The sequence below is a fragment of the Orbicella franksi genome, chromosome 14 (assembly GCF_964199315.1).
Source record: "Orbicella franksi chromosome 14, jaOrbFran1.1, whole genome shotgun sequence".
In the NCBI taxonomy this organism is placed as follows: domain Eukaryota; kingdom Metazoa; phylum Cnidaria; class Anthozoa; order Scleractinia; family Merulinidae; genus Orbicella; species Orbicella franksi.
In genome coordinates, this window is record NC_138158.1 from 8286721 (window position 1) to 8307452 (window position 20732).

At 38.1% G+C, this 20732-nt stretch overlaps 3 protein-coding genes across 4 annotated transcripts in view; all 3 read left to right on the top strand.

The window, feature by feature from the left end:
- LOC145468475 (peroxiredoxin-1-like) overlaps positions 1–1154 on the top strand; it is an 11893-nt gene extending 10739 nt beyond the window's left edge. For both annotated transcript variants that reach the window (XM_081452224.1, XM_081452225.1), the window contains exon 8: positions 832–1154. In XM_081452224.1, coding sequence (XP_081308350.1) covers positions 832–879 — 48 coding nt within the window. In that variant the 3' untranslated portion in view covers positions 880–1154. The remainder of the gene's footprint in view (positions 1–831) is intronic.
- A 1589-nt stretch (positions 1155–2743) lies between these two features.
- On the top strand, positions 2744–19838 carry LOC145468471 (ATP synthase mitochondrial F1 complex assembly factor 1-like). Its single transcript, XM_081452214.1, has 10 exons — positions 2744–3010; positions 6494–6590; positions 7107–7169; positions 8009–8071; positions 9139–9189; positions 11370–11417; positions 11864–11959; positions 16136–16202; positions 17440–17480; positions 18887–19838. The coding sequence occupies exons 1-10, from the start codon at positions 2787–2789 to the stop codon at positions 19076–19078; spliced, it is 942 nt and encodes a 313-aa protein (XP_081308340.1). The 5' UTR covers positions 2744–2786; the 3' UTR covers positions 19079–19838.
- Positions 3021–20732, top strand: part of LOC145468436 (DNA excision repair protein ERCC-6-like 2) — a 132055-nt gene continuing 114343 nt past the window's right edge. Inside the window, exon 1 of the mRNA XM_081452149.1 lies at positions 3021–5333. The gene's annotated coding sequence lies outside the window, so the exon portion shown is untranslated. The remainder of the gene's footprint in view (positions 5334–20732) is intronic.

Sequence of the window (20732 nt, forward strand, 5' to 3'; positions counted from 1 at the left end):
GCACCTGCTAACGCGTTTCAATGTGGGCACAAGGATTGCAAAAAAACAAACATGACGTCGATATAGCAAATTGAAACAAAAATACTTTAGGAAATAAGTAACTGGAGTATTGAAAAAAATTTGAACTTAAATGAAGGAAATTCTAGATATTCCAGTGAACCCTCAACAAGGGATAAGAATTAAAGATGTCTGTTTTATTATTATGCAAATTATAAAGAAAATCTAATGACTAGATTTTCTGCAAATAAACAAAACCGATTGTAAAGGCCTGTTTATATTCATGTTGCTATGGCAATGGCACATACGTCAGCTTAACTATCGAAAAACCAATGTGTTTTTTGTTAACTTGCTTGCTTGCTTGTTGCCATTCTTGGCGACCAAAGGATCAAGGCATTTAGAGAAAAAGGTGAATGAAACACAGGCATCAAAAACTGTGTTCAGCCACCTTAATTGATGCCTTAGGCCCACTTCAAACATTTTCCTATCGTCTGGTTGAACTCAATGGTAATTCAGTTCAATTTTATTCAACATTTGGCCACTCTGTCAAACTTTTCACGACTGAATTTTAATGAATGGAGTATGGATTATATGAACTGAGTTTGACACAAGTGTACATATAGCTCCATGTTTGAATCAAAGTTGTGCTTAAGTTGGATAGTGCGACTGACCTTGGTGTGCTACTTGACTTCGGCAACATTGAGCTACAGTTGGTGCTGTAGTCAAACGTATTGATTAATTGAGTTTGACATGACGATAGCAGGACTACTATATAATAATAGGGTTGTTGCTCTTGACTGAACAATAACTATCTCTTCCTGAATTTCATTTCAGATTGTCCCAGACTCAAAGAAGAGTGGAGATTACTTCTCCAAACAGTGATAGAAAACTATGAAAATATTTTGCAATTTGAATTTTCTGTTCTGATATCTACCCTTTTATTTAGACAGATGAAGTTTTTAATTATTTAATCTTAGTGTATATGAAGGCAGTTATGGTGTGATTGTTTTATATCTAATCACGGTGTACATGAATGATTTTTGTTGTTGTTGTTGCTGTTGTTGTTTCTCTTGTCACTGTCATCAGGTCTTAGTGTAACTCGGCTTAATTAGGATTGGTGAATTTGTCATTGTTATTATTAAACTGTTTGTCATATATTGCAGTGTGTTTTAATAAGTATTTTCTTGGGTTCGGAGAGGAAAAAAGCTCTAAATTGAAGGAAACCTTAGAGCATTGTTTCTGAAGGTAATATACCTAGTCTACCAACAGACCTATTCAGTTAACATGCCTAGCTAAACAATTAAAGCTATTATACCCTTGACTGAAACAGTCTCGAAAAATATGAAAACTTGAAACAATGAAAGAAAGGAAAGGTTTATGTGAATGGGGTGCATTCCCCAATTCTTCTATTTTTTAAGGAAAAAGTAAAACACGACTGGTATTGGGACAGGGAAATGTTTGAAATGAGTAAAACTTCTTGGGAATCCTTCGGGCATCTTCGGATATGTTCGGCCCATCTTCGGTAGCTGACTCATCCCCAGTCCTCTTATGAAAAAATTATATTCGTTCCATTAATATTTTCTCACGTGAGAAGACTGGGAACGAGTTAAGCAAAGCGGTATTAGTAAACCAAACAGGAACATAAATGGTCCAAACTCGGGAAGAGTGAGATTGACTTGAAAGATTTAAGCATTAGGCTATATTTTCTATATTTGTTGCAAGATGCATTGTACTCCTTTAAAGTCTGTCTCCTGCTTTACACTAAAACGGTGCAGTGCTTAAAACACTTGAAACCCAGTGACTGTTTTTGTTCAGCTTCCGAGCCAGAAACAATGGAACAATGTGTCGGCAGATTACTAACAGTTTCATTTCAAACATTATTGCCAAATACTGCCAAATGTACAAATGAATCGAGAAAAGAGATTCTGCAGAGCAAAGAAGTACAGAATTACAAGGATGGAAGATATATTGGTTATGGTACCACATATCATTGGGGCTCCCACCAAAAATAATGGGCTGCAAAGGGTCCTGCAAAGAGGAAATATTGCTGAAACACTCGCGGAAATCAAATATTGTTTTCCTTTGCGTTTGCGCGCACACGCAATGATTTTGCCGCAGAATCAAATTTTGTTTCCGTGTAACAAATTCAGTTTCTTCATTTGAAACATTTTACTTCCGTGTAAGGTGTCTGTCTTAGTTTACGTGCCAAGGAAGCAATTTGAGAAACTTTGTCTGCAAATATGTCAACCTCGTTCCCAGGGTCTCTCATCTTACTGCCCCCTGGAGCGAGGAGGGCGGTAAGATGAGAGACCCTGGGAACGAGGTTGCAAATATGTTTTCTCGATCGTTTGTCAATGGGGAGGCGGAATTGGGGGAGGGGGGGGGGGGGAAGGCGGGGATTGAGAGTGCAGTGTGCGTAATGAAATGGCTGGGCTTCATCTCTCTATTTCCCATTATCGTCACTTCAGTGACAGCGCTCCAAGAACTTTGTCAATTGCATGGGCTCCAAATACTTCTTTGTTCCCTTCTCAAGTTGTATTCAGCGTCTTGTATCCTGAAGCAAGACAAGTTAATTAAAAATTATGTGCACTTTGCACTGCGCGCAGGAACTCACATGATGGGCCAGTCTTCTGGCCGAGAGCAGGGCTCCTGCCGGTAGCCTTATCAAGCCCGACAAGTGGATTGTTTTTGCTGATCAAATTAAAAGTCTAGTGCCCTCCAACCCTCCAACCCTCCAACCCTCCAACGGGTTTCTGAACAAGTGGAAGACTGGTGACGACAAATCCAACATGGCTGCCAGTGTACGAATTTGTTTTTGTCTGAGAAAATTCGCGAACAGAGCCTCTTGTATTCAAGGGTTTAGACCCAGAATTTCCTCTGAAGCAAGAGTAAGGTTTATCTCTTCATCTAGAGCTGCTTATTCAGCAAGTGACGGAATTGAATCGAATCCTTTTTACGAGAAATATGCCGAGAGGATTAAGAAAGTCAGAAATGAGATCAAGGAAGGCAGACTGTAAGTTGATTGTGAATAATGTCATTATATTGTCTTGATCGGGAAATGAATTCTCATTGCTAATTGTCATACATTTCTCTTGATATCAGTTATGAGAATATCGTGGTTCATCAACCCAGGGAGCCGGAAGGGGTGCTTCCTATGGGAATATTCACCAATGTTCACTGAGCCTGAGGCGAATAATTGTTTTAGTATAATTTTCAGAGGTGAATATCAGCGACGACAAAAACATAAAAACACAGACGAAATTCTTTTTGTGCATCCATGTATGCAGCCGTAGTTTAACAATAAGCTCACATGTACATCGATTGTCAATCAATTTACTCATCGAGTTCTGCAGCGGCGTCGACAAAACCAGGATCGGACTGGACCGGACCGGATCACGGATTGGATCACGGACCAGATCATGGACCGGATCATGGATCGGATCACGGATCGGATCACGGATCAGATCACGGATCAGATCACAGATTGGATCAAGGAAAAAAATTCAAAATTCAAAATTCAAGATTCAAAATTCAAAATTCAAGATTCAAAAGTCAAAATTTTGTTGAGCAAATTACACTAGAGTGACTACTGTGAGCAGAACATTTTATTTAATTCAGGTGTGATATTCCTTTATTTTTTTTATAATATCAAGCCAACTGGGAGCTGGTCACAGATGAATTTTTTTGAGGCTGCTGGGTTTTGATTGCGATGATCAATCATGTCTTCATATCTTTCTCAGCAGTTCAGATAAATGATATTTCATATATTCGCTTGCATCCAAGGTAAACTGTCATAAAACAAGTCAGCATGGTAATAATAGGGCGAACATATGAATCGAAACACAAAAACTAAAAACACTAAAAGAATTAAACACCTGATGATTTCAAACAATTTCTGTTTCTGAGACAAGTCTATACTTTTACAAGATGTGAGTTTGGAATATGATATTTTGTACTGGATTGAAACGAAACAAACCATTTGTATTTCAAGGAAATATAGCTGTTTTACAAAAACTTATAGGAATAACATTGATAGTGTGAACAATAACACAACCCGAGAATAAACAAAATTTTAGGAGTTACGTCACGATTTTTGGAGTCATTTTTAGGGTCATAAAGAGTTGCCTTTATATGGAATAAAACCTTAAAATGATCGTGTTCTAGGATAGAAAGCACTTAAGAGGCAAGAACAAATCAAAACAGAATGAGGATCGTTAAGAATGGCAAAGATTAATGAGGACTGCAAATGATGAACTTGAAAACTAGGCTAGTTTTTTCAAGATGCGCAAATCGTGTTGTAGCTCCTTAAAAGCAAGTCATGTCCTTAAGCTTTTGTATGTAAGTTTTCTCATTAAGTGTAACGCCAACTGTAACACTCACATCTGACACGAAAATGTAGCCAAGAATTAGCTACTGATATTAACAACAATTTCAAAAATGAGAATGGGAGGTTCACGCAAGCTTCGAGCCAACTAACGTTCAAATAGAACTACATCTGCCTGTTCATTACAATTTAAATTCGTCGTAAATTAGGCGCTTATGTGGCTTTTTAAACAACCTCTTGCCATTCTCTGTAATTAACATGTCATTGCATCAAATTCAGGAGTCTTATTTTTATTTGACATATTCTAGTTTTCCACTTTTATTTTTTATTTATTATTATCTTATAAACGATTTGATTTTTTTTTCTTTAAAACGTTTTTTTTTTTTCTGTGATCCGATCCATGATCCGATCTGTGATCTGATCCGTGATCCGGTCCGTGATCCGATCCGTGATCCGGTCTGTGATCCGATCCGTTATCCGGTCCGGTCGGTCCCATCCAGGTTTTGTCGATGCCAGTTCTGCAGTAAAACAAACAAGCCAAACACTCCGAAAAATAAATTCATCCGGTACCTTTGTTTTATCGTTGTTGACTTCATCCACAGTTGTCATCATCACCTAAAAATGAGTAGCTTTAGTTTGAAGAAAAATAAATTTTGGTCAGTCGAACTGACTCAACCACTGCGATCAACACAACCACTGCGTTTACAATTCTTAAAAGCCTTGAATACAAGTTTTTGAAAAGAGTTTTTATCTAAGGGCGACAGCAGAAATTTTGAAAATTCCCCATCCTTTCAAATATCCCTGACTTGGAGTGATGTCTTTCGAATAAATGAAAACTTCATTCAGCAATTGTCTGCCATGTTTACTTGCCAAGATGGCAAAGATGGTGAGCTTAGTAACCAAGCTCTAGTCGGGTGAATATGGCATCATATGATGAGCTTTTCAACCAATCAGAATGTCCAATTCTTATATTCACCTCTGGAAATTACACTAATTGCCATTTTATCATATTGTTTGAGTATCTGATCGATCAAGCTACAAAAAATATCAGCTCTGAATATTGAAAAGGCATGGTACGAATTACTGTCCCAAGACATTTGAGCTTGATGTATTGAGTACTTTTTGAGTGACATGAATTTAAATTTTGCGCTTTTTCCATCAAGTAATCTTGCAGTTTTTGAAAGCCAACATTTTAGTTAATATCTTACCCGGAGAGCTATTGAAGCACCTGTCACCCTAGGGTGCAGTCAGTGTAGGTTATGCTGATAATGTTCAGTCTGGCCTGAAAAATTTGGCGGCATACTAGTATGTCATTGGAGTTTTTGGCATATAGCGGAGTGCACATTTATATTTGCTGCTGCTGGCGTGTAAATGCCAAACTATGCGAGGCAAATTAGCATGATAACTATAGCTTCTTAACTTTTCTTCATCCCTCACATCCTGCCCCGTAACAGGCATCTTGTACAATCTATTTGAGCCGAATTTCATCAGCCACGCTGGGTTGGCATTTAATAGCATTCTTCGGCGGTGGGACTTAGGTTGCTATCCAGGTGTGTGGCATGGAATTTAAAAAGCCTTGGCGTATCCAAGGGCATAGCCAGGATTTTACAAAGGGGGGATCACACTGTGTCAAAGTGAGGGTACTCACCAGATTGTCCTGGCATTTTCACCACCTGTTGTAGGCTGTTTGCTTAAAAAAGGCTTACAAAAGGGGGTCACGGGCACCCTAATACACCCCTAGCTACGCTGTTGGTATCTTTGATGTGGAAGCCTTGCAGAATGCACCCTGGCTGTCACCTTTTCAAAGAGAGTTCTCTCTAAGATTGCTTCTTCTTTCCCTTTCCTCCTTCCTCTCATCCCCCTCCTAACTTCTTCCCTTTTTTCCTTCCCTCCTCCTTCTCAACCTTCATCCTGCTTCCCTGTCGCATCCTTCTTTGACTGTGATTTTTATTTAAATTGTTGGTTTATCTTCAGTGTGAGCTTTGATGCACCTGCGCCTTCCTTCCTTCCTCCTTCCTTTCCTTCTCCCCTTTCATTCCTTCCTTCCTTCTTTCCTCCATCTTGGCTTACTTGCTTTCTTCCCTTATTTCTTTCTTTGCTTGAAATACTCATTTTTAAACTTGTCAGCACAAAAATATACCTTATGTCTTTGTATCCCATGGTAATTCATAGAGAAGAGAAGAGTTTAGAGGAGAAGTTCTGTCTAGATGCCAAAGTGAGAGGAGAAGCTGAAAGATTCAAAAGGAAGCTCCAACAAAGGGCTGTTGATGTGAGCTTTTAATGGCATGACTGTAACTTCTGTTTTACAATTATACATTTTAATAGTAGTCTTCTGGCTAGTGTTAATATTGCTGTCAATTTACACTTATCTATTACTGTCCTGCATGATAAGATTTAAGGGAATCTCACTATTGGGCCAAGTGACGCCATACCACACCCAGATCTTATCTCATTTCAGTATCAGTAGCATAAAGAAACCTGGATGTGACACTAGTCTATTGCAGATCTTTAGAAATGAAATTTGCCAGCACCCATCATTAATACACCTAGGTCCAAAGATGTATATCATACGTGTAGACTATAGATTAAAAAAATGAAGCTTCCAGATGCTTTGTTGTCATAGCCAGCTCACTTTATCCGGGAGATTTAAATTCATTTTTCTTTACTTCCATTAAATCATTTGATACCTTTAATTTGTATTAAATCATTTCTTTTTTTCAGTTTTCAAGTACACTATAATTATATGATATAATACACTGTAATGATTATAATATATTTTTTGTAGAGTGCGCTTCTTGGAAGCAATCCTTTGTCATCCACTGGAGAAGCTTCTACATATGGACAGAAGGTTTAAAACTGTTTCTAATTTGTTTGTTAGATAATGTTTAGACATTTCATAATGATAGATGTCCAACAGTAGCAGTTAAATGTAGAAATGATGATAGATGTGAATGCAGCCATAACAATACTGGAAAAAAGACCTGAGAAAAGTCTTTTTTCCAGTAGTGTTATGGCTGCATTCGCATCTATCATCATATCGTAATGAGCTGACCTTAAAGATGATTTCCAGTCCATAGCTGCAAACTCTCGAGAGTTTGTTTACGTTTGTTGTTTTGTTTCATGCATGATGTCATAAAATGTGAACATTTTGCAACTACTTAGTGAAGTAAATTCAAAGTTTGATGTCAGCCGCCATTATGGACGTGAAGTGACACAAAGCTGTATGTTTCGTTCTTTCTCATATCACTTGATGAAACAACTTTGAAGCAGTTGGAAAGAGAATTTGAAAGGCCTCAAAGATACTTGTATTATATGTGGTTTGTAACAAATAACATCGATTTGCATTCTATTGAGTGAGGTTTTTTATGTTTATAAACATTAGGGTGCTGAGACTGTGCAGTACAGACTGGAAATCATCTTTTTTTTTCATATCAGAATTATAAAGGATTGAGACTTAGGAAAGAGTTATGTATAATGCAATCTTAAGAATCATTCATTTCATTTCTGTTAGATGCAAGTTTACTCAAATGATTTACTCAAATTGAGTAAACTTGTGTTATGTTTTTGGCATCTGTACTGCCTTTCTGTGAGGAACACAAGCTGTATTATCCATCCCAGGTACAATAATCGTTTGCCATTGGTCCAGCTCAAAATTGAAACATGTGTTAATTTCCTCTCATTTGGTAGACCTTAAACTCCATTATGCATCTGGATAAAATTATGGACAAAAGTGCAGAAGAAATTGGACAGGTGCGTATTTGAAACACTGCTGTTCAGAGAAAATAGTCCCATATTATTCAAATGCACTTGTTAACCCATGCCATTATAGTTTAAGGGCCCTATAGTCAGCCACACCTTTGTTTTTGTCTACATGCAAGAGTTTGTCTGTTATATTTTATTTGGAACATGTCAAAATGAAGGAAATCAGTTAACTGTGAAACTACTAAAGATAATTAAACATACTTTCAGGAGCACAACTTACAGTAAGCAATAAGATTTCACTTCACAATGCAACATCAATAATTTTGATGGCATCGAAAATGGCAGAGGTTATCGAGGATCCTTTAAGCTTACTGTACATGAACATGTGTTGTAACTTGCCGTGATTTGTTCTAACACGGGACAACTTATTGTTTGACTTTTTGTGATGTTGATCTTGAAACAGGTTGTGACTTGTTGAAGAATACGTTTCACATTCTCAAACAGGACACATTACTAGTTCTAGAAATTGGAATTCTGAGATTTCGGGTGAAAAATTACAATTACCATAGCGGGCTGGGCTGTTTGTCTGATTGTCAAGGAAATGGTGGCAAAATTAACCACACGTTCTAAAAATAACTTCTGACCTTTGTGACAACCCTGTTTCTGTCAGGTTGCCCCAGCAACTCATCTTTACACAATAATATGTTTACTTCAGTCTAGACTGCCAAAGGGCACCATGAAAGTAAAGTGTCTTATTCAAGAACACAACATCATTACCCTGATACGGGGGTTTCATTAAGGGCCAGGCATCAGGCAAATTGACCAGCTGTGAGGATGATTTTGCCTGTCTCATTTGACCATCTAGAGCAAAGTTTTTCTACTAAAGAAAATTCAGAAATTCAGTCAGTCAAAACTTTTGCCTGCTTGTGAAAACCAGTTGACCTCAGGCTGCAGAAAACGTTAATGATTGACGTCTTCTGACACACAGGGCTCAAACTCAACCTAACTTTAACTAGGTTCCAATGCTTGAATCTTTATGCTACTGCCCTTTACACGTAAATCATGATTTGGATAGCGTTTTTTGATTGCTCAATTTGTTTTTATTTTCACTCCAGATTTGGCGAGAATATCACAAAGATAAGGACTGCATCAGTGCTGTCATCCCAGTATGTTTAATAATGACATATTGAAATTTTGCTATAAACTTGTTATTAACATTGTTTGCAGTCCTTTTATTTTCTGTATTTGTCTGTAATATTCCTTCAATCTTTGACCCAGTTACAGTAGTTAATGGATGTTATTGTATGGAAAGCAGACAAGAGACTTCAAACTTCCTAGCTCAAGCAGGAAAAAATATTGCCACTTGCGGTGTTTACTTATCTACGTTGAAAAACTATGGATACAAGAAGCCCTGTGAACAAAACCAGCCATTCACTGACGATAAAAAATGGTTGTTATTTATCGTGTTTGGTTTAAACTGTTACTTCTTGTTTACAAAGCTCTTTTAAAATAATCAAGCAACTGACTAATATATAAAGGACTTTTAAAACATAAAGACTAACACAACTTATCGCCTGTACTCCCAAGACCATAACCTTCTCGCTGTTCCCAGAACCAAACACAGAACATTTAGGGGTGGCGAATGGTAAATGCGAGACTTTGCGAGACGGCGAGACAAGCGTTTTTCTTTGCGAGCCCGAGACATTTTGACTTTTTAGATTGCGAGACCGAGACTTCAAAGTGTTTTGAGTGCGAGCGAGAGATGTTCAGACTCTTAAAATTCGAGCTCCAGATTTAGCTGAGAGCTAGAATGAGCTTGTACTGCCTTAAGCCAGCTTCTTGGAACTGACTGGAACTGGAAATTTGATTGTAACACACTACGTTATGATATCCTAGAGAAAAATATCTGTTTTTCTGGCGGCAAAACGGACGTTGTGGTAGATTTTGTACCTTTTTGTGGAATTACGACAATTAGGAGAAGTTAGGATTAAGGAAAATTTGTAAGTTGCGTCATTGAAATTCCATATCAAGTGAAGAGAAGAAGTCATTTAAAAAAGCAGATAAAGGAACGAATTGGGACTTCGAGACCCTTAGCCTTGCGAAAAATCGAGACTCCGAGACAGCTTCGTAGAAAAATCGAGACTGCGAGACGCACATAGCCGCTAAAAAACGAGACTGCCAGACCCATGAAATTCGACTAAAATTTTACGAGACCCAGAGTTTTTAAAGGACCATTCGCCACCCCTACATTTGGTGATTGCGCCTTTGCACATGCTGGACGTTTTCTCTGGAAAAAACTTCGTCATGAAATAAGACCAAGTCCAACATTGATTGCTTTTAAATCAAAGTTAAAAACTTACTTTTTTAAAATAGTGTATAGTATGCCGTAGTTTTATATTATGTTTTTCAAAATTGTATTATTTTTAGACACATTTTTGTTATATTTTTACTGTAATCTTAATCTTACATTGTAAAGCGCTTTAGAATATTTTATAATTTTAGCGCTATATAAATCTATTATTATTATTATTATGTTGTTGTTGTTGTTGTTGTGTTGAATGTGATTCTAGTACAGATCCTTGTAATTGATCATCATGATGGCAAATAATTATAAGGCCTCATAAAATTTAGATACATACATGATTTAGTTCTAAGTTTCCATCAATTTTTGTTCACAAAACGGTGACTTCAATCAGGTGAGTTTGGTCGAGCCATGGTTAGTGTTTTAGCAAAATGCACTTGACCCAAAACACCTATGGCTAGAGCAAAGTAACCTGACATGCTGTAGAAGGGAACTAAAATAAGGTACGATTAGATATTTAATCGTATCCATAACAAAATTCTCGATTGTGATTGGTTCTCCATGCGCCTATTTGCCACGTAATCGGCACGCGATCACATTTTTGTAATTGGACACCTGTAATTAGATACCCACGTGATTCGCACTTCAATTGCACGCACTTTAATGGCTCTCTTTGCAATGTTTCCCAAAGTTTTCAAAACTTATATTCCGAAATTTATTATAGATACGATTAATTAGTAATTGGACCTTGTGTCATACAATTCAGGGTGAAATTGTGCTTGTAATTTCAAATCGGCCTCGCGCTTCGCGCTCAACCGATTTTGAAATTACTCGCGCGATTTCTCCCTGAATTGTACTCCACTCGGTCCAATTACTATTACTAACGTACACAAATCAGAGCATGAATTCTGCCCTGATACAAGGTCATTGTATACATGTTATAAGGACAGTAACCACTGCTTCTCACTGGCTAATTGCAAATTTCAGTTTGGTAAACATGAAAACAAAGCAAAACCATGACCTGCATGTATTTTTGCTTTGTAGAGTAACTTGTATGACCGAATGGAAGAGCGGTTTCTAAAGTTTCCTCTGGTAAGTATAAAAACAGTCATTGTTTATAAGATATGCTCTCAACTGGTGGTTCCTGTTTGAATTTGCAGTTATACTTTGATTGCATTCCAGTTTATCAATAACTTTCAAAGACAGTTTGTGGTCTGTTTTTCTCCCTAAAATCAGAAGGGTGCACAGGGCGAGGGTTAGGACGAAAAGAGATTGCACGGGACGGAACAAGCCCCTTCTCGTCCATGCCGCTTTTTTTGCGTTTCGTGGAGATTAATGCTCGTGGGACCTTAAGAGAAAAGATCGAGCTTGAGCAGTCTGTAATATTCTAGACAAGAACCAAGTTTATTTTTAGTTTAGGACTAGTTGTAAAGCATTCCTTCCTCAAAATAACGAGAACGTTGCTTTCATGCAAGGAAACCCAAAAGGCGCTACACAGATTTACTACTTTTTTGAATGGCTCTCAATTTGTTTTTCAGTTCATCTACCCTCTTCCAAGAGAACAAGGATACGAATTCATGTATGCTGAGTTCAAGGATCACAAGTGTTACTTCACATCTCTTCTTCATTATCAAGTAAGAATTATAGTTTTAGTGAAACCATGTAGCAACTATCAAGTGCCAAGCACGGGAAAACATGTACCCAGTGCTAAGCGAGGGAAAACATGAAACCAGTGCCAAGCGCGGCAAAACGGTCGTTGCATTCACCTTGCTTTCTTTGGCAAGAGACAGTTAGCAATAGGTCAAAACTTTCGTGGTTTTGACTGCAAGCAAACTTTTGCAATTACAAGTTGATATATAGGTCGGCACACACTAGGAGACACGAAACTCGGACATATTGCAGCGACAGTTTTCCTCGTGCGACATGCCCGTTTCTTTGCGAAAAATCTCTGCTGCGGGATCAAATTTTGTCCCCGCAACTTGTTGCATGAATTCAACTGGTTTGAATTCGTACGTCATGAAGTAGGGACAAATTGAACTCAAGTTTCAATGTCGCATCGTGTGCACTGCTTTTGCAATCTGTTCCCGCTACAACAAACCCTTATCCGCTTCGTGTGCAGCAGTTTGTCTACTGTCCCTGCAACATGCGTCCTATGTGTACACGCGAAGGGTTTGTCCACGCTTCACGTTCAACCTCACGTCCCATAACAGTCACCTGGTGTGTGCTGGCCTTAAATGTACACACAACACACTCCTCGTTTTTCCACACTAAGATATTTTATTACTTAATATTGATTATTGTATTTACACAAAAACAAAAAAGACAATGTTCAAAACTCCTTTTCTACAAGTGACAATCCGTGACACCCTACATGAAGACTGTTTGAGTGCGTAGCTCAAGTTACATATCTGTGAAATACAGATTAGGAAGTGAGGTGACGGTCCATTTATTCAGCGGATGTTGTGTTTTGAACTGGTAGAACTTCTAAGCTTCAAGTTTGGTTTTCAACTCAGAGAAGCTTGTTTCATTGATATTAACATCGTCTTGCTGCAAGCACTGATTGTCTTTTAGAGGTCTGTAAAGAGAAAACCACATCATGTTTAAGTGACATTGAAAGATGAATGTAAAGAAACTTGGTAACGCATTGGCGCATAAAAATAAAAAAAATAGAGTTTAAGGAAATACTTAGCTCCTAGATTAAACGCCGGTCCACGAATAAGCGCTTGGTTCAAATAAATGCCGGATCCGCAAGGTCGACTTAAAATAAACACCACTAACATATGTTCGAGGTTTCAGCGTTGCAATATTAAATGCTTTTTTAACCCCTAAAAGGTATGACAAACAATCCCGTCTTTTTCATATTAGAGTCCCCCCGGGAGGGGGGGGGAATAGATGTCCTTATTTTGATTCAAAAACCACAACATTATACCAGTTTAATTTATTTTGCGCCCTTCAAGATCCTAAAGAGAGGCTGCGAACAAACCAATCGACATAATCTATGAAACACAGCAACTACATATCTAGAATGTAGAAGTTCTATTTTCTATTAAAATACCTAGCAAGGATCCTTTTAGGAAAAGCGCATTAAATATCGCCTTAGCTTAGAAATGGATATCTATTTTCTTTACCTTAAGCGCTTGTACGGTAGTTTCCATTCTTCGCCTGTGGCGAGTTCGTTTTCATCATGTATATTTTCTTCAAGTGGTAGATTGTTCTCTTCCATTTGAGATGTTGTCATAGGTAATCTCTTGGAAATACCCTGAGAGTCAGGTATACGGACGCGTTTTTCTTTCCGTAACCTGTGATTAAAGTAAAGGAAAAGTTGTAGAAACTTTTCTGAAGTTTAGCGAAAAGTGAAATCGAGTGGTCTCGTTACTTTATACCTTTTGGCCTCTGCCTTTTCTTCCCTTTTCGATTTGTAAGCGCTCCAAACAATTCCCATTTTAATTTATCAGTTGTTTGCAGTAAATTCTCTGAGAGCTTTTAAAAGACGTCTGTTCAAGAGAATTTCTGTTTTCAGACTGAGTGCGTTATTCCATTGTGACATAACAAAAGGAGCAACTGCGCGTGCAGTTATCAGCCAATCAGATGGAAGCGCGCGCAGTGGTTTGTCTGTGTTTTGATTGGTTCCGTTGGCCCGTGAAAAAGAAATGATAGCGAGGCTGAGAAAAGAGGAAGCGAAGTAATATGTTTTCTTTTAAGCAGTGTGTCAATTGAAAGAAGGAAACTCCGATTGCTACCAGTTTCTTATCAAACCCTAACCCTTAGCCTCGGGGGAAAACGAAAGCCGTTTTATTCGTGAGAATTAAAATGACGTGTGTTTTGAACCTTGCACGTGCTTACTATTTGCAAATCTGGCTCCTCTAAAAGCTCTCTGAATTCTCCTACGACCCCCTTCCTGTTCCTCTTACAAGCCCCCATCTCTATAAATCCCAATTAATAAACTAAACTAAACTAAACTATTAAGAATAAAAAGCAGCGATATTAAAGAATGACGTTTCGACGGCTCCATGCCATCATTCCCAAATTCAAATAAGATACGTTATGTAAGTTCGTTATATAGTGAATGTTCGTGTGAAGGTCTCAGTGCATATGATTAAGAGATAAAAATAATCGATGAATAAAAATAAAAATACCAAGCGTGATGCGCTTGAACTGTCAAATAAAAAGTTTTGCTTTAACGGAGTCAGATTGAGTGTTAAGTGTTGGTTTTTTGTTTCTGATGAAGAGCAGTTCATAAATTAAACAATCCAGTTTTTTGAAAACTCGCTGTTTGTATTTTGTTTGTATGGGAGAATCTTGACCGAGGTCAAGATTCTCCCATACAGACCGACTTTGTTCGGTTAATAAGATTTTTATTCTATGGCAAAGACGAAAACTTTAATTCGTTTAATGTAACTGATTTGTTGACATTTTGCTTGCGAACGGCGATGAGCTTAACTTAAACCTGGCGAAATTTGCTCGTCCTCTTTACTTTTTTTTTGTCATCAGGCTTTTGGCACTTCCATAAATGATTGAGAAGAAACTAAAAGAAAATGGTGATTATTTTTGTATTTGAGTTTGCTACTTTTTCAACGCAAAATGAAATCAGTCTAGATGCCGGTCTAGATGGGGAAATCTAGACCGCGGTCAATATCGATTTCAGCCAATCAAATTCGTGAATTCGGTAGTTCCCAGTCCTTGTGAGACACAGCCATATAATAAACAGCGATACTACACACCGAAACATCTAATAAGATATATATAACAGTAATATATAACATAACTAAAGCAAAGCGCGCGTTCTGATTGGTTAGTTTAGCGTCTACTATTTGCCCATGGGTGTACGCTGCTGACGTGTGTGCTAATGTTTACAAAGCAAATCTTTTGACAGACATTGTTTCCAAAGTAATGGCCGACGTCCTTCTGCCAGAAATGCGAAACTGTCTCTACAGTTGTCTGAAGATGAAACTCTATCGAGTTACTGGTGTACAGTCGGTTGTCATGAATGAATTTTCGCGCGCTTGTTTTCTCTTGTCATGTAAGACTACACGAACATTTTTTTGTGATGTAGCTCAGTAAAAGGACTTCTGTTGTTCCAATGTCTCAATGTTATGTTATGAAACAAATGGTAAACGCCATAGCGTGCACTATTGAGTTATGGATGCACTTGGGAGGTTTGCTAAGCACTCAAGAAGCTAGAGTCGCACTCGGCTATCGCCTCGTGCGACTCTTACGCTTCTTTCGTGCTTAGCAATCTCCCGCGTGCATCCATAACTCAATAGTGCACGCTATGGCGTTTACCATTTGTTAAATATATGCGTAAGTGATGAAGCACAAAGTGACATTTCACAGCGTTTCGTGGCATAAGCGCAACCCTACTTTGTTATGGAATGCCTTAATTTTAATTATAAGTGAAGTACTTTCAGTTGACTATTGACCGTTGATCAGAAAAATTATGCTTTTGAACCTTGTTCTATGTTTTCTCCTACGACCCCTTTCCCTTCCCTCTTACAAGCCCCCATCCCAATAAATCCCCATTTCTCTTCTCAGAATTGCGAAGCCGGAAAACGTGTATGTAGAAAAAACTTCCTTTGTGAATGTTTCACCTCTCCTCGCAATCCTCGTGAATGTACTTTTTTAATGTTTCCTTTGTGCGAAGAAGCGTTTGGAAACATTAAATTAAAATTAAACAGCTCTGTCATGTGTACTAGCCACAGCAGCAAGATTTTAAATAAGCATTCCTGTGTTTCCTCCCTCTCAAAAACCCATATAAAGAACTAGACTAATATTGAAATTTTACAGTTCTTAATGTCTTCTCACTTCAACAGACTCGAGGTGAAAATGCTCCCTGGTCGCTGGCAATGAAACATTTTACAGAGCTAAGAGATAGTAAAGGTTAGCACAGTACGTGTGATGTCACTATGTGACTAACAGATCATTAGATATCTGTTAATTGCTCTTCCTGGTTAAAAAATACTGTTTTGTAATGCAAGAACTGCTGGTGTAGTTAACTTAACTGTGTTTATTTCTATTTGGTGTGTGTCTGTGCATGTTGTTTTGTGTCCCTGTCCTAAACATGCAAATTTTTTTTTCTCTTAACTCGTTTCCTAACATTTTTAACTCTTAGGTGATTTCAAGTAGCTAACACCCCTGTCATTTCTGTTTTTACTCTTGGTATAATATTCTAATTTCGCTTCTAACTCTGTGGTAAAATTAAATTGTTGTTGTTGTTGTTGTTGATGTTATTGTTGAACAACCCATCTTGTCATTTACCGTTTATACAAACAAATTACAATATTGCTACAGTGAGTTTTCTACGGCAGGAAAACAAGCAATAATGAACCACTACAAAAAATAGCCATCAGATTTCAGATATAACTCTGCTACGTAAAGAAGGAAAGAGTCGAGTGAAAACTGACAAGTTCACCACAGAATTAAGCTTATAGCAATTCAATACATTGCTTATAACCCTCTGTACATCTGGGTCTTTACTCCAATGAACTTAATTCTGAGCTCATGGCCATACAGTTTTGCTTCAGCAGAATTCATTTTGTAGCGTTGATGATGCTGAAGCCCTGGTGCATAAGTAAGGCAGCGTCCACACTACGCCGAAGAAATTTGAAAACGTAGCTTTATTTCTACGGTTAGGCCTACCGTCCTCACGAAATTGAAGCTTTTCGAAAACGCTCTTTAAACCAGAGGAATTTGAAAGCACCGGCTTCTGTTTTTGTGTGGACAGAAAACAATTTGAAAACGGAGGTTTTTGAAAACAATGACCTCGCGAAAATCACGTGATTTCCCTGACCGAGTTTTTTTTCAAACACAAATCCAAAATGACCGGTGATTGTTGCGTTTTTAAATTCCTCCGGCGTAGTGTGGACGGAAAACATTTGATGTGTTTTCAGAGTGAAAACTCCGTTTTCAATTCCTCCGACTTAGTGTGGACGGGACGTAAGCTGTTTAAGCCTGAAAATGGCAACTGTGAGTGATCAAAGTGTACTTAATATGCAAACAGTTTTGGTTTATCAGTGTGACATGTAAATTCAACGAGAACATGTTTATAGTTATACATCCGAATTGTTGTAGGAAAAAATATATATATTGCCACAGTACCTGTATCTTTGTATTGCAGGAATAGTACTGATGGTTGGAGAGGTAGATACAAATGAAATGGTAAGTACATTAAATCTCGTTTTTAACAAGAGAAGATGAAGGGAAAGCATATTATTCTCCCATACAGGCCTTATTCTCAAGATAATCCCTGTCACCTTATTTTTAGATCACTCCTGGCTTCAGAAGTCAGGAGATCTAGAAATAGCCAATCCTCAGTGCGGGGCAAGTTTTACTCGCGTGGACAGCCTAGGGGGCTTTACGCGCATTTTCATCCTCCGAGAAAATACTCACGAAACGCGCGTGGTAAAATTTCCACGGGAGAACTGGGGTACGTACCATTTACATGGGAAAACCGAAAATTCCAGTTGGAAAATCAAATGGTTCGCGCCATTCCGTTTGGGAAGCTTCAGAAAATATGGGCTGTGATTTGAGGTGATGCTATTTTTCTGCTTTTTTAAGTCTCTCTAGCTGATGTGGATATACTTTATAGCGATTCCCTCTCCCGCAATGTTCAATTTAATTGTTTAGTGTTTATGCCTGAAATTTCCAACCGGATGGTTTTTGTAAATGGTAAGCACCCCTGGATACCATATCTAAAAATAACTTGAGGGGTTACCCTGGGTGTAAGGTCTATATGACGGATTAACTCTCTCAATCTTCATCTTCTCTTGTTAAGATTCAGAACGATTGAGACAAAAAGCAAGTTTCCAAAATGCAGCCTAAATTTTTCAAAGTGTCATACCAACTTTTAAGAGGACAATTTTCGTGTGATCTTAAGAATTGCTTTCTAAGGTGTTTGCGACTTTTTTTTGTTCAGACCAGTTCATGTAAGGATCAAAACAAGCTTTGTGTTTTTTCCCACTAAAATATTCTCAAAAACAAAAGGTTACAATGCGCTTACTTTGCGAGCTCGCTAAGAAAAAGCGCTTCCTGTTAGCTTGTTTGTTGTTTTATTTGTGTTCATCATTAGTAACGTTAATCATCATTAATAAGGAAAATTGTAGACTAATCCTCAATTCAACTGAAAAAGGAGCTCAGCCACACTTATCCTTTTATCTGGGGAAGCGTCCACATAACGCCGGAAAATTTGATAACGCAGCTTTACTTCCACGGTTAGGCCTACCGTCCACACTCATCCAGCACGAAGACGGAGCTTTTCGAAAACGCTCTTCAAACCGGAGGAAAATTAAACACGCCTGCTTTTCCTTTTCGTGTGGCCGGAAAACGCTTTGAAAACGGAGCTTTTCGAAAACGATGGAGTCGAGGTAATCATGTGATTTTCCTGGCCGAGTTTTCCTCAAACAAACTGGTAAAAGTTGCGTTTTAAATTTCTCCGGCGTACTGCGGAAAGAAAACGTTTGATGCGTTTTCAGAGCGAAATCTCCGTTTTCAAATTCAGCTCCAGTGTTGTGTGGGAGGGGCCTAAGTGTTTTGGCGTAATTATATTGTTTTCAACGTCTTTACAGAGCGTGTTGGACGCACAGTGGCTCGCCTATCAAGTTCAGATGTACTATGCTTCACAAGGCGATCGAAGAGAGGAGATCTTGAAAACATTCAATGTCTTCCCGGAGAAATTCGACCACATGACGGTGGTAAAAGAACTGAACTCTGAAATAGAAAGCGGTGTCTTGACGGGATCAGTTAAAGAAAAGGAATAAACATTGTACATTCAAGAAATTGACGAGTCGAGACTGAACACCTGAATCATTCTACAAGTGTTGTTCAAGTTTTCGTCCACAAGGAACTTTCACTGGAAGTATTATCACATTAAATGAAAAGTTTTATTTATGTATCTTGTTGTTCATTCTCTTGTTGCGGAATTTGTGTTTGTACTCAGCCTAACATGTAATAAGCCGAATTAAATTAACTTTTAATGTTATGGAAACGCAATTAAGGGGCTATGTTGATTGAATCTCAACCTCGCTCTCAGGGTCCTCTCCCTACCTCGAGTAGAGAGGACCCTGGGCACGAGGTTGGTTTAATCTGCGCGTCACATCTTACGCACAGACAGTAAGTTGAACAACTGCAGTACGGGAAGTTGCTAAGCCCTTTTATAAACGTCTTATCAGGCTTCTTTAGCTGGGCTCGTAAGCTTGATTGCTGTAAATTATGGGTACATCACTTGCAGTTTTGGCCCGCGCGTTTTGCGGCTGGTAATACCAGTGCCAAAGGGAAGCCGTTTTCAAAAAGATGCGCTTTCATTGATTGCTCCATCGTCGCCGTGTAAACGGAAGGCGTAACCACATCGAAAAAGATGAGGTTAGAAATGAAGCTGCGTCCGTGTAAACGGGGTGTTCGTGTGGACGGTAGGCCTTTAATCATTTTCACAACAGAAATACATGCATATTCATATATATAAAGCTGAGGGGGAAAGCCAAAAACAGAACCTACAAATAGCCACCCAAATCACAGAAAAAGAAAAAGAAAAAGAAAAAAAAATTAAATATAAATATAATAGTAATAAAAATAAAACCGGTAATAATAATAATAATATAATAATAATAATAATAATAATAATAATAATAATAATAATAATAGAAGAAAGATTAAGTTAATTTAGCATCTAACTGATAAAAATACGTCTTGCAAAGTCGTTTGAATTCAGAAAGAGACTCAGACTTTCTGAAATGCAAAGGTAAAAAGTTCCAGGCTTTGGCTGTTCTATGGAAATAAGAGTACTTCAGAATATTTGTTCTTGAATATTGAATTTTAAATGACAGGACAGCATTTCTCAGATTGTATGCCGCAGTGTCTCTGGAATTAATAAACATGGATAGGTTAATATTTAAAAGACCATTTAAACACTTTAAAAAAAGATCAAGTCAAGTAGAGTCCTTCTAGACTTAAGGGTAAGAAGATGGAGAGATTTTAAGCATTCCGTGTAAGATTTTCCTTTGATCATGAGTCGCGTGGCTCGTTTCTGAATGCTTTCAATCATATCCTGTAAAGGGCTTGGTGAGGGGACCAGATCTCGCAGGCGTATTCAAGATGAGGTCTCACAAGATGGTTGTAAAGCTTGCGCATCACAGCAGTCTGTGTCCGATTTCCGCATGTACGTTTAATTAGCCGCAGGATCTTACTTGCAGACTTTTACTTTTGTAATGATGTGATCATGCTAGGCCAGTTTATGATGTAGCATTATACCTAAATCCTTCTCCTTGTCAGTCATAAGTAAACTTTCCGTGCCAAGATGATAGATACTGTGAATAGGTTTTTTCTTTCTTGTTATGCAGAGTTGTTTACATTTCTGTAGATTAAAATTCATTTCCCACAGTTTACTCCAGTCACATATAGTTGTCAGATCGTTTTGGA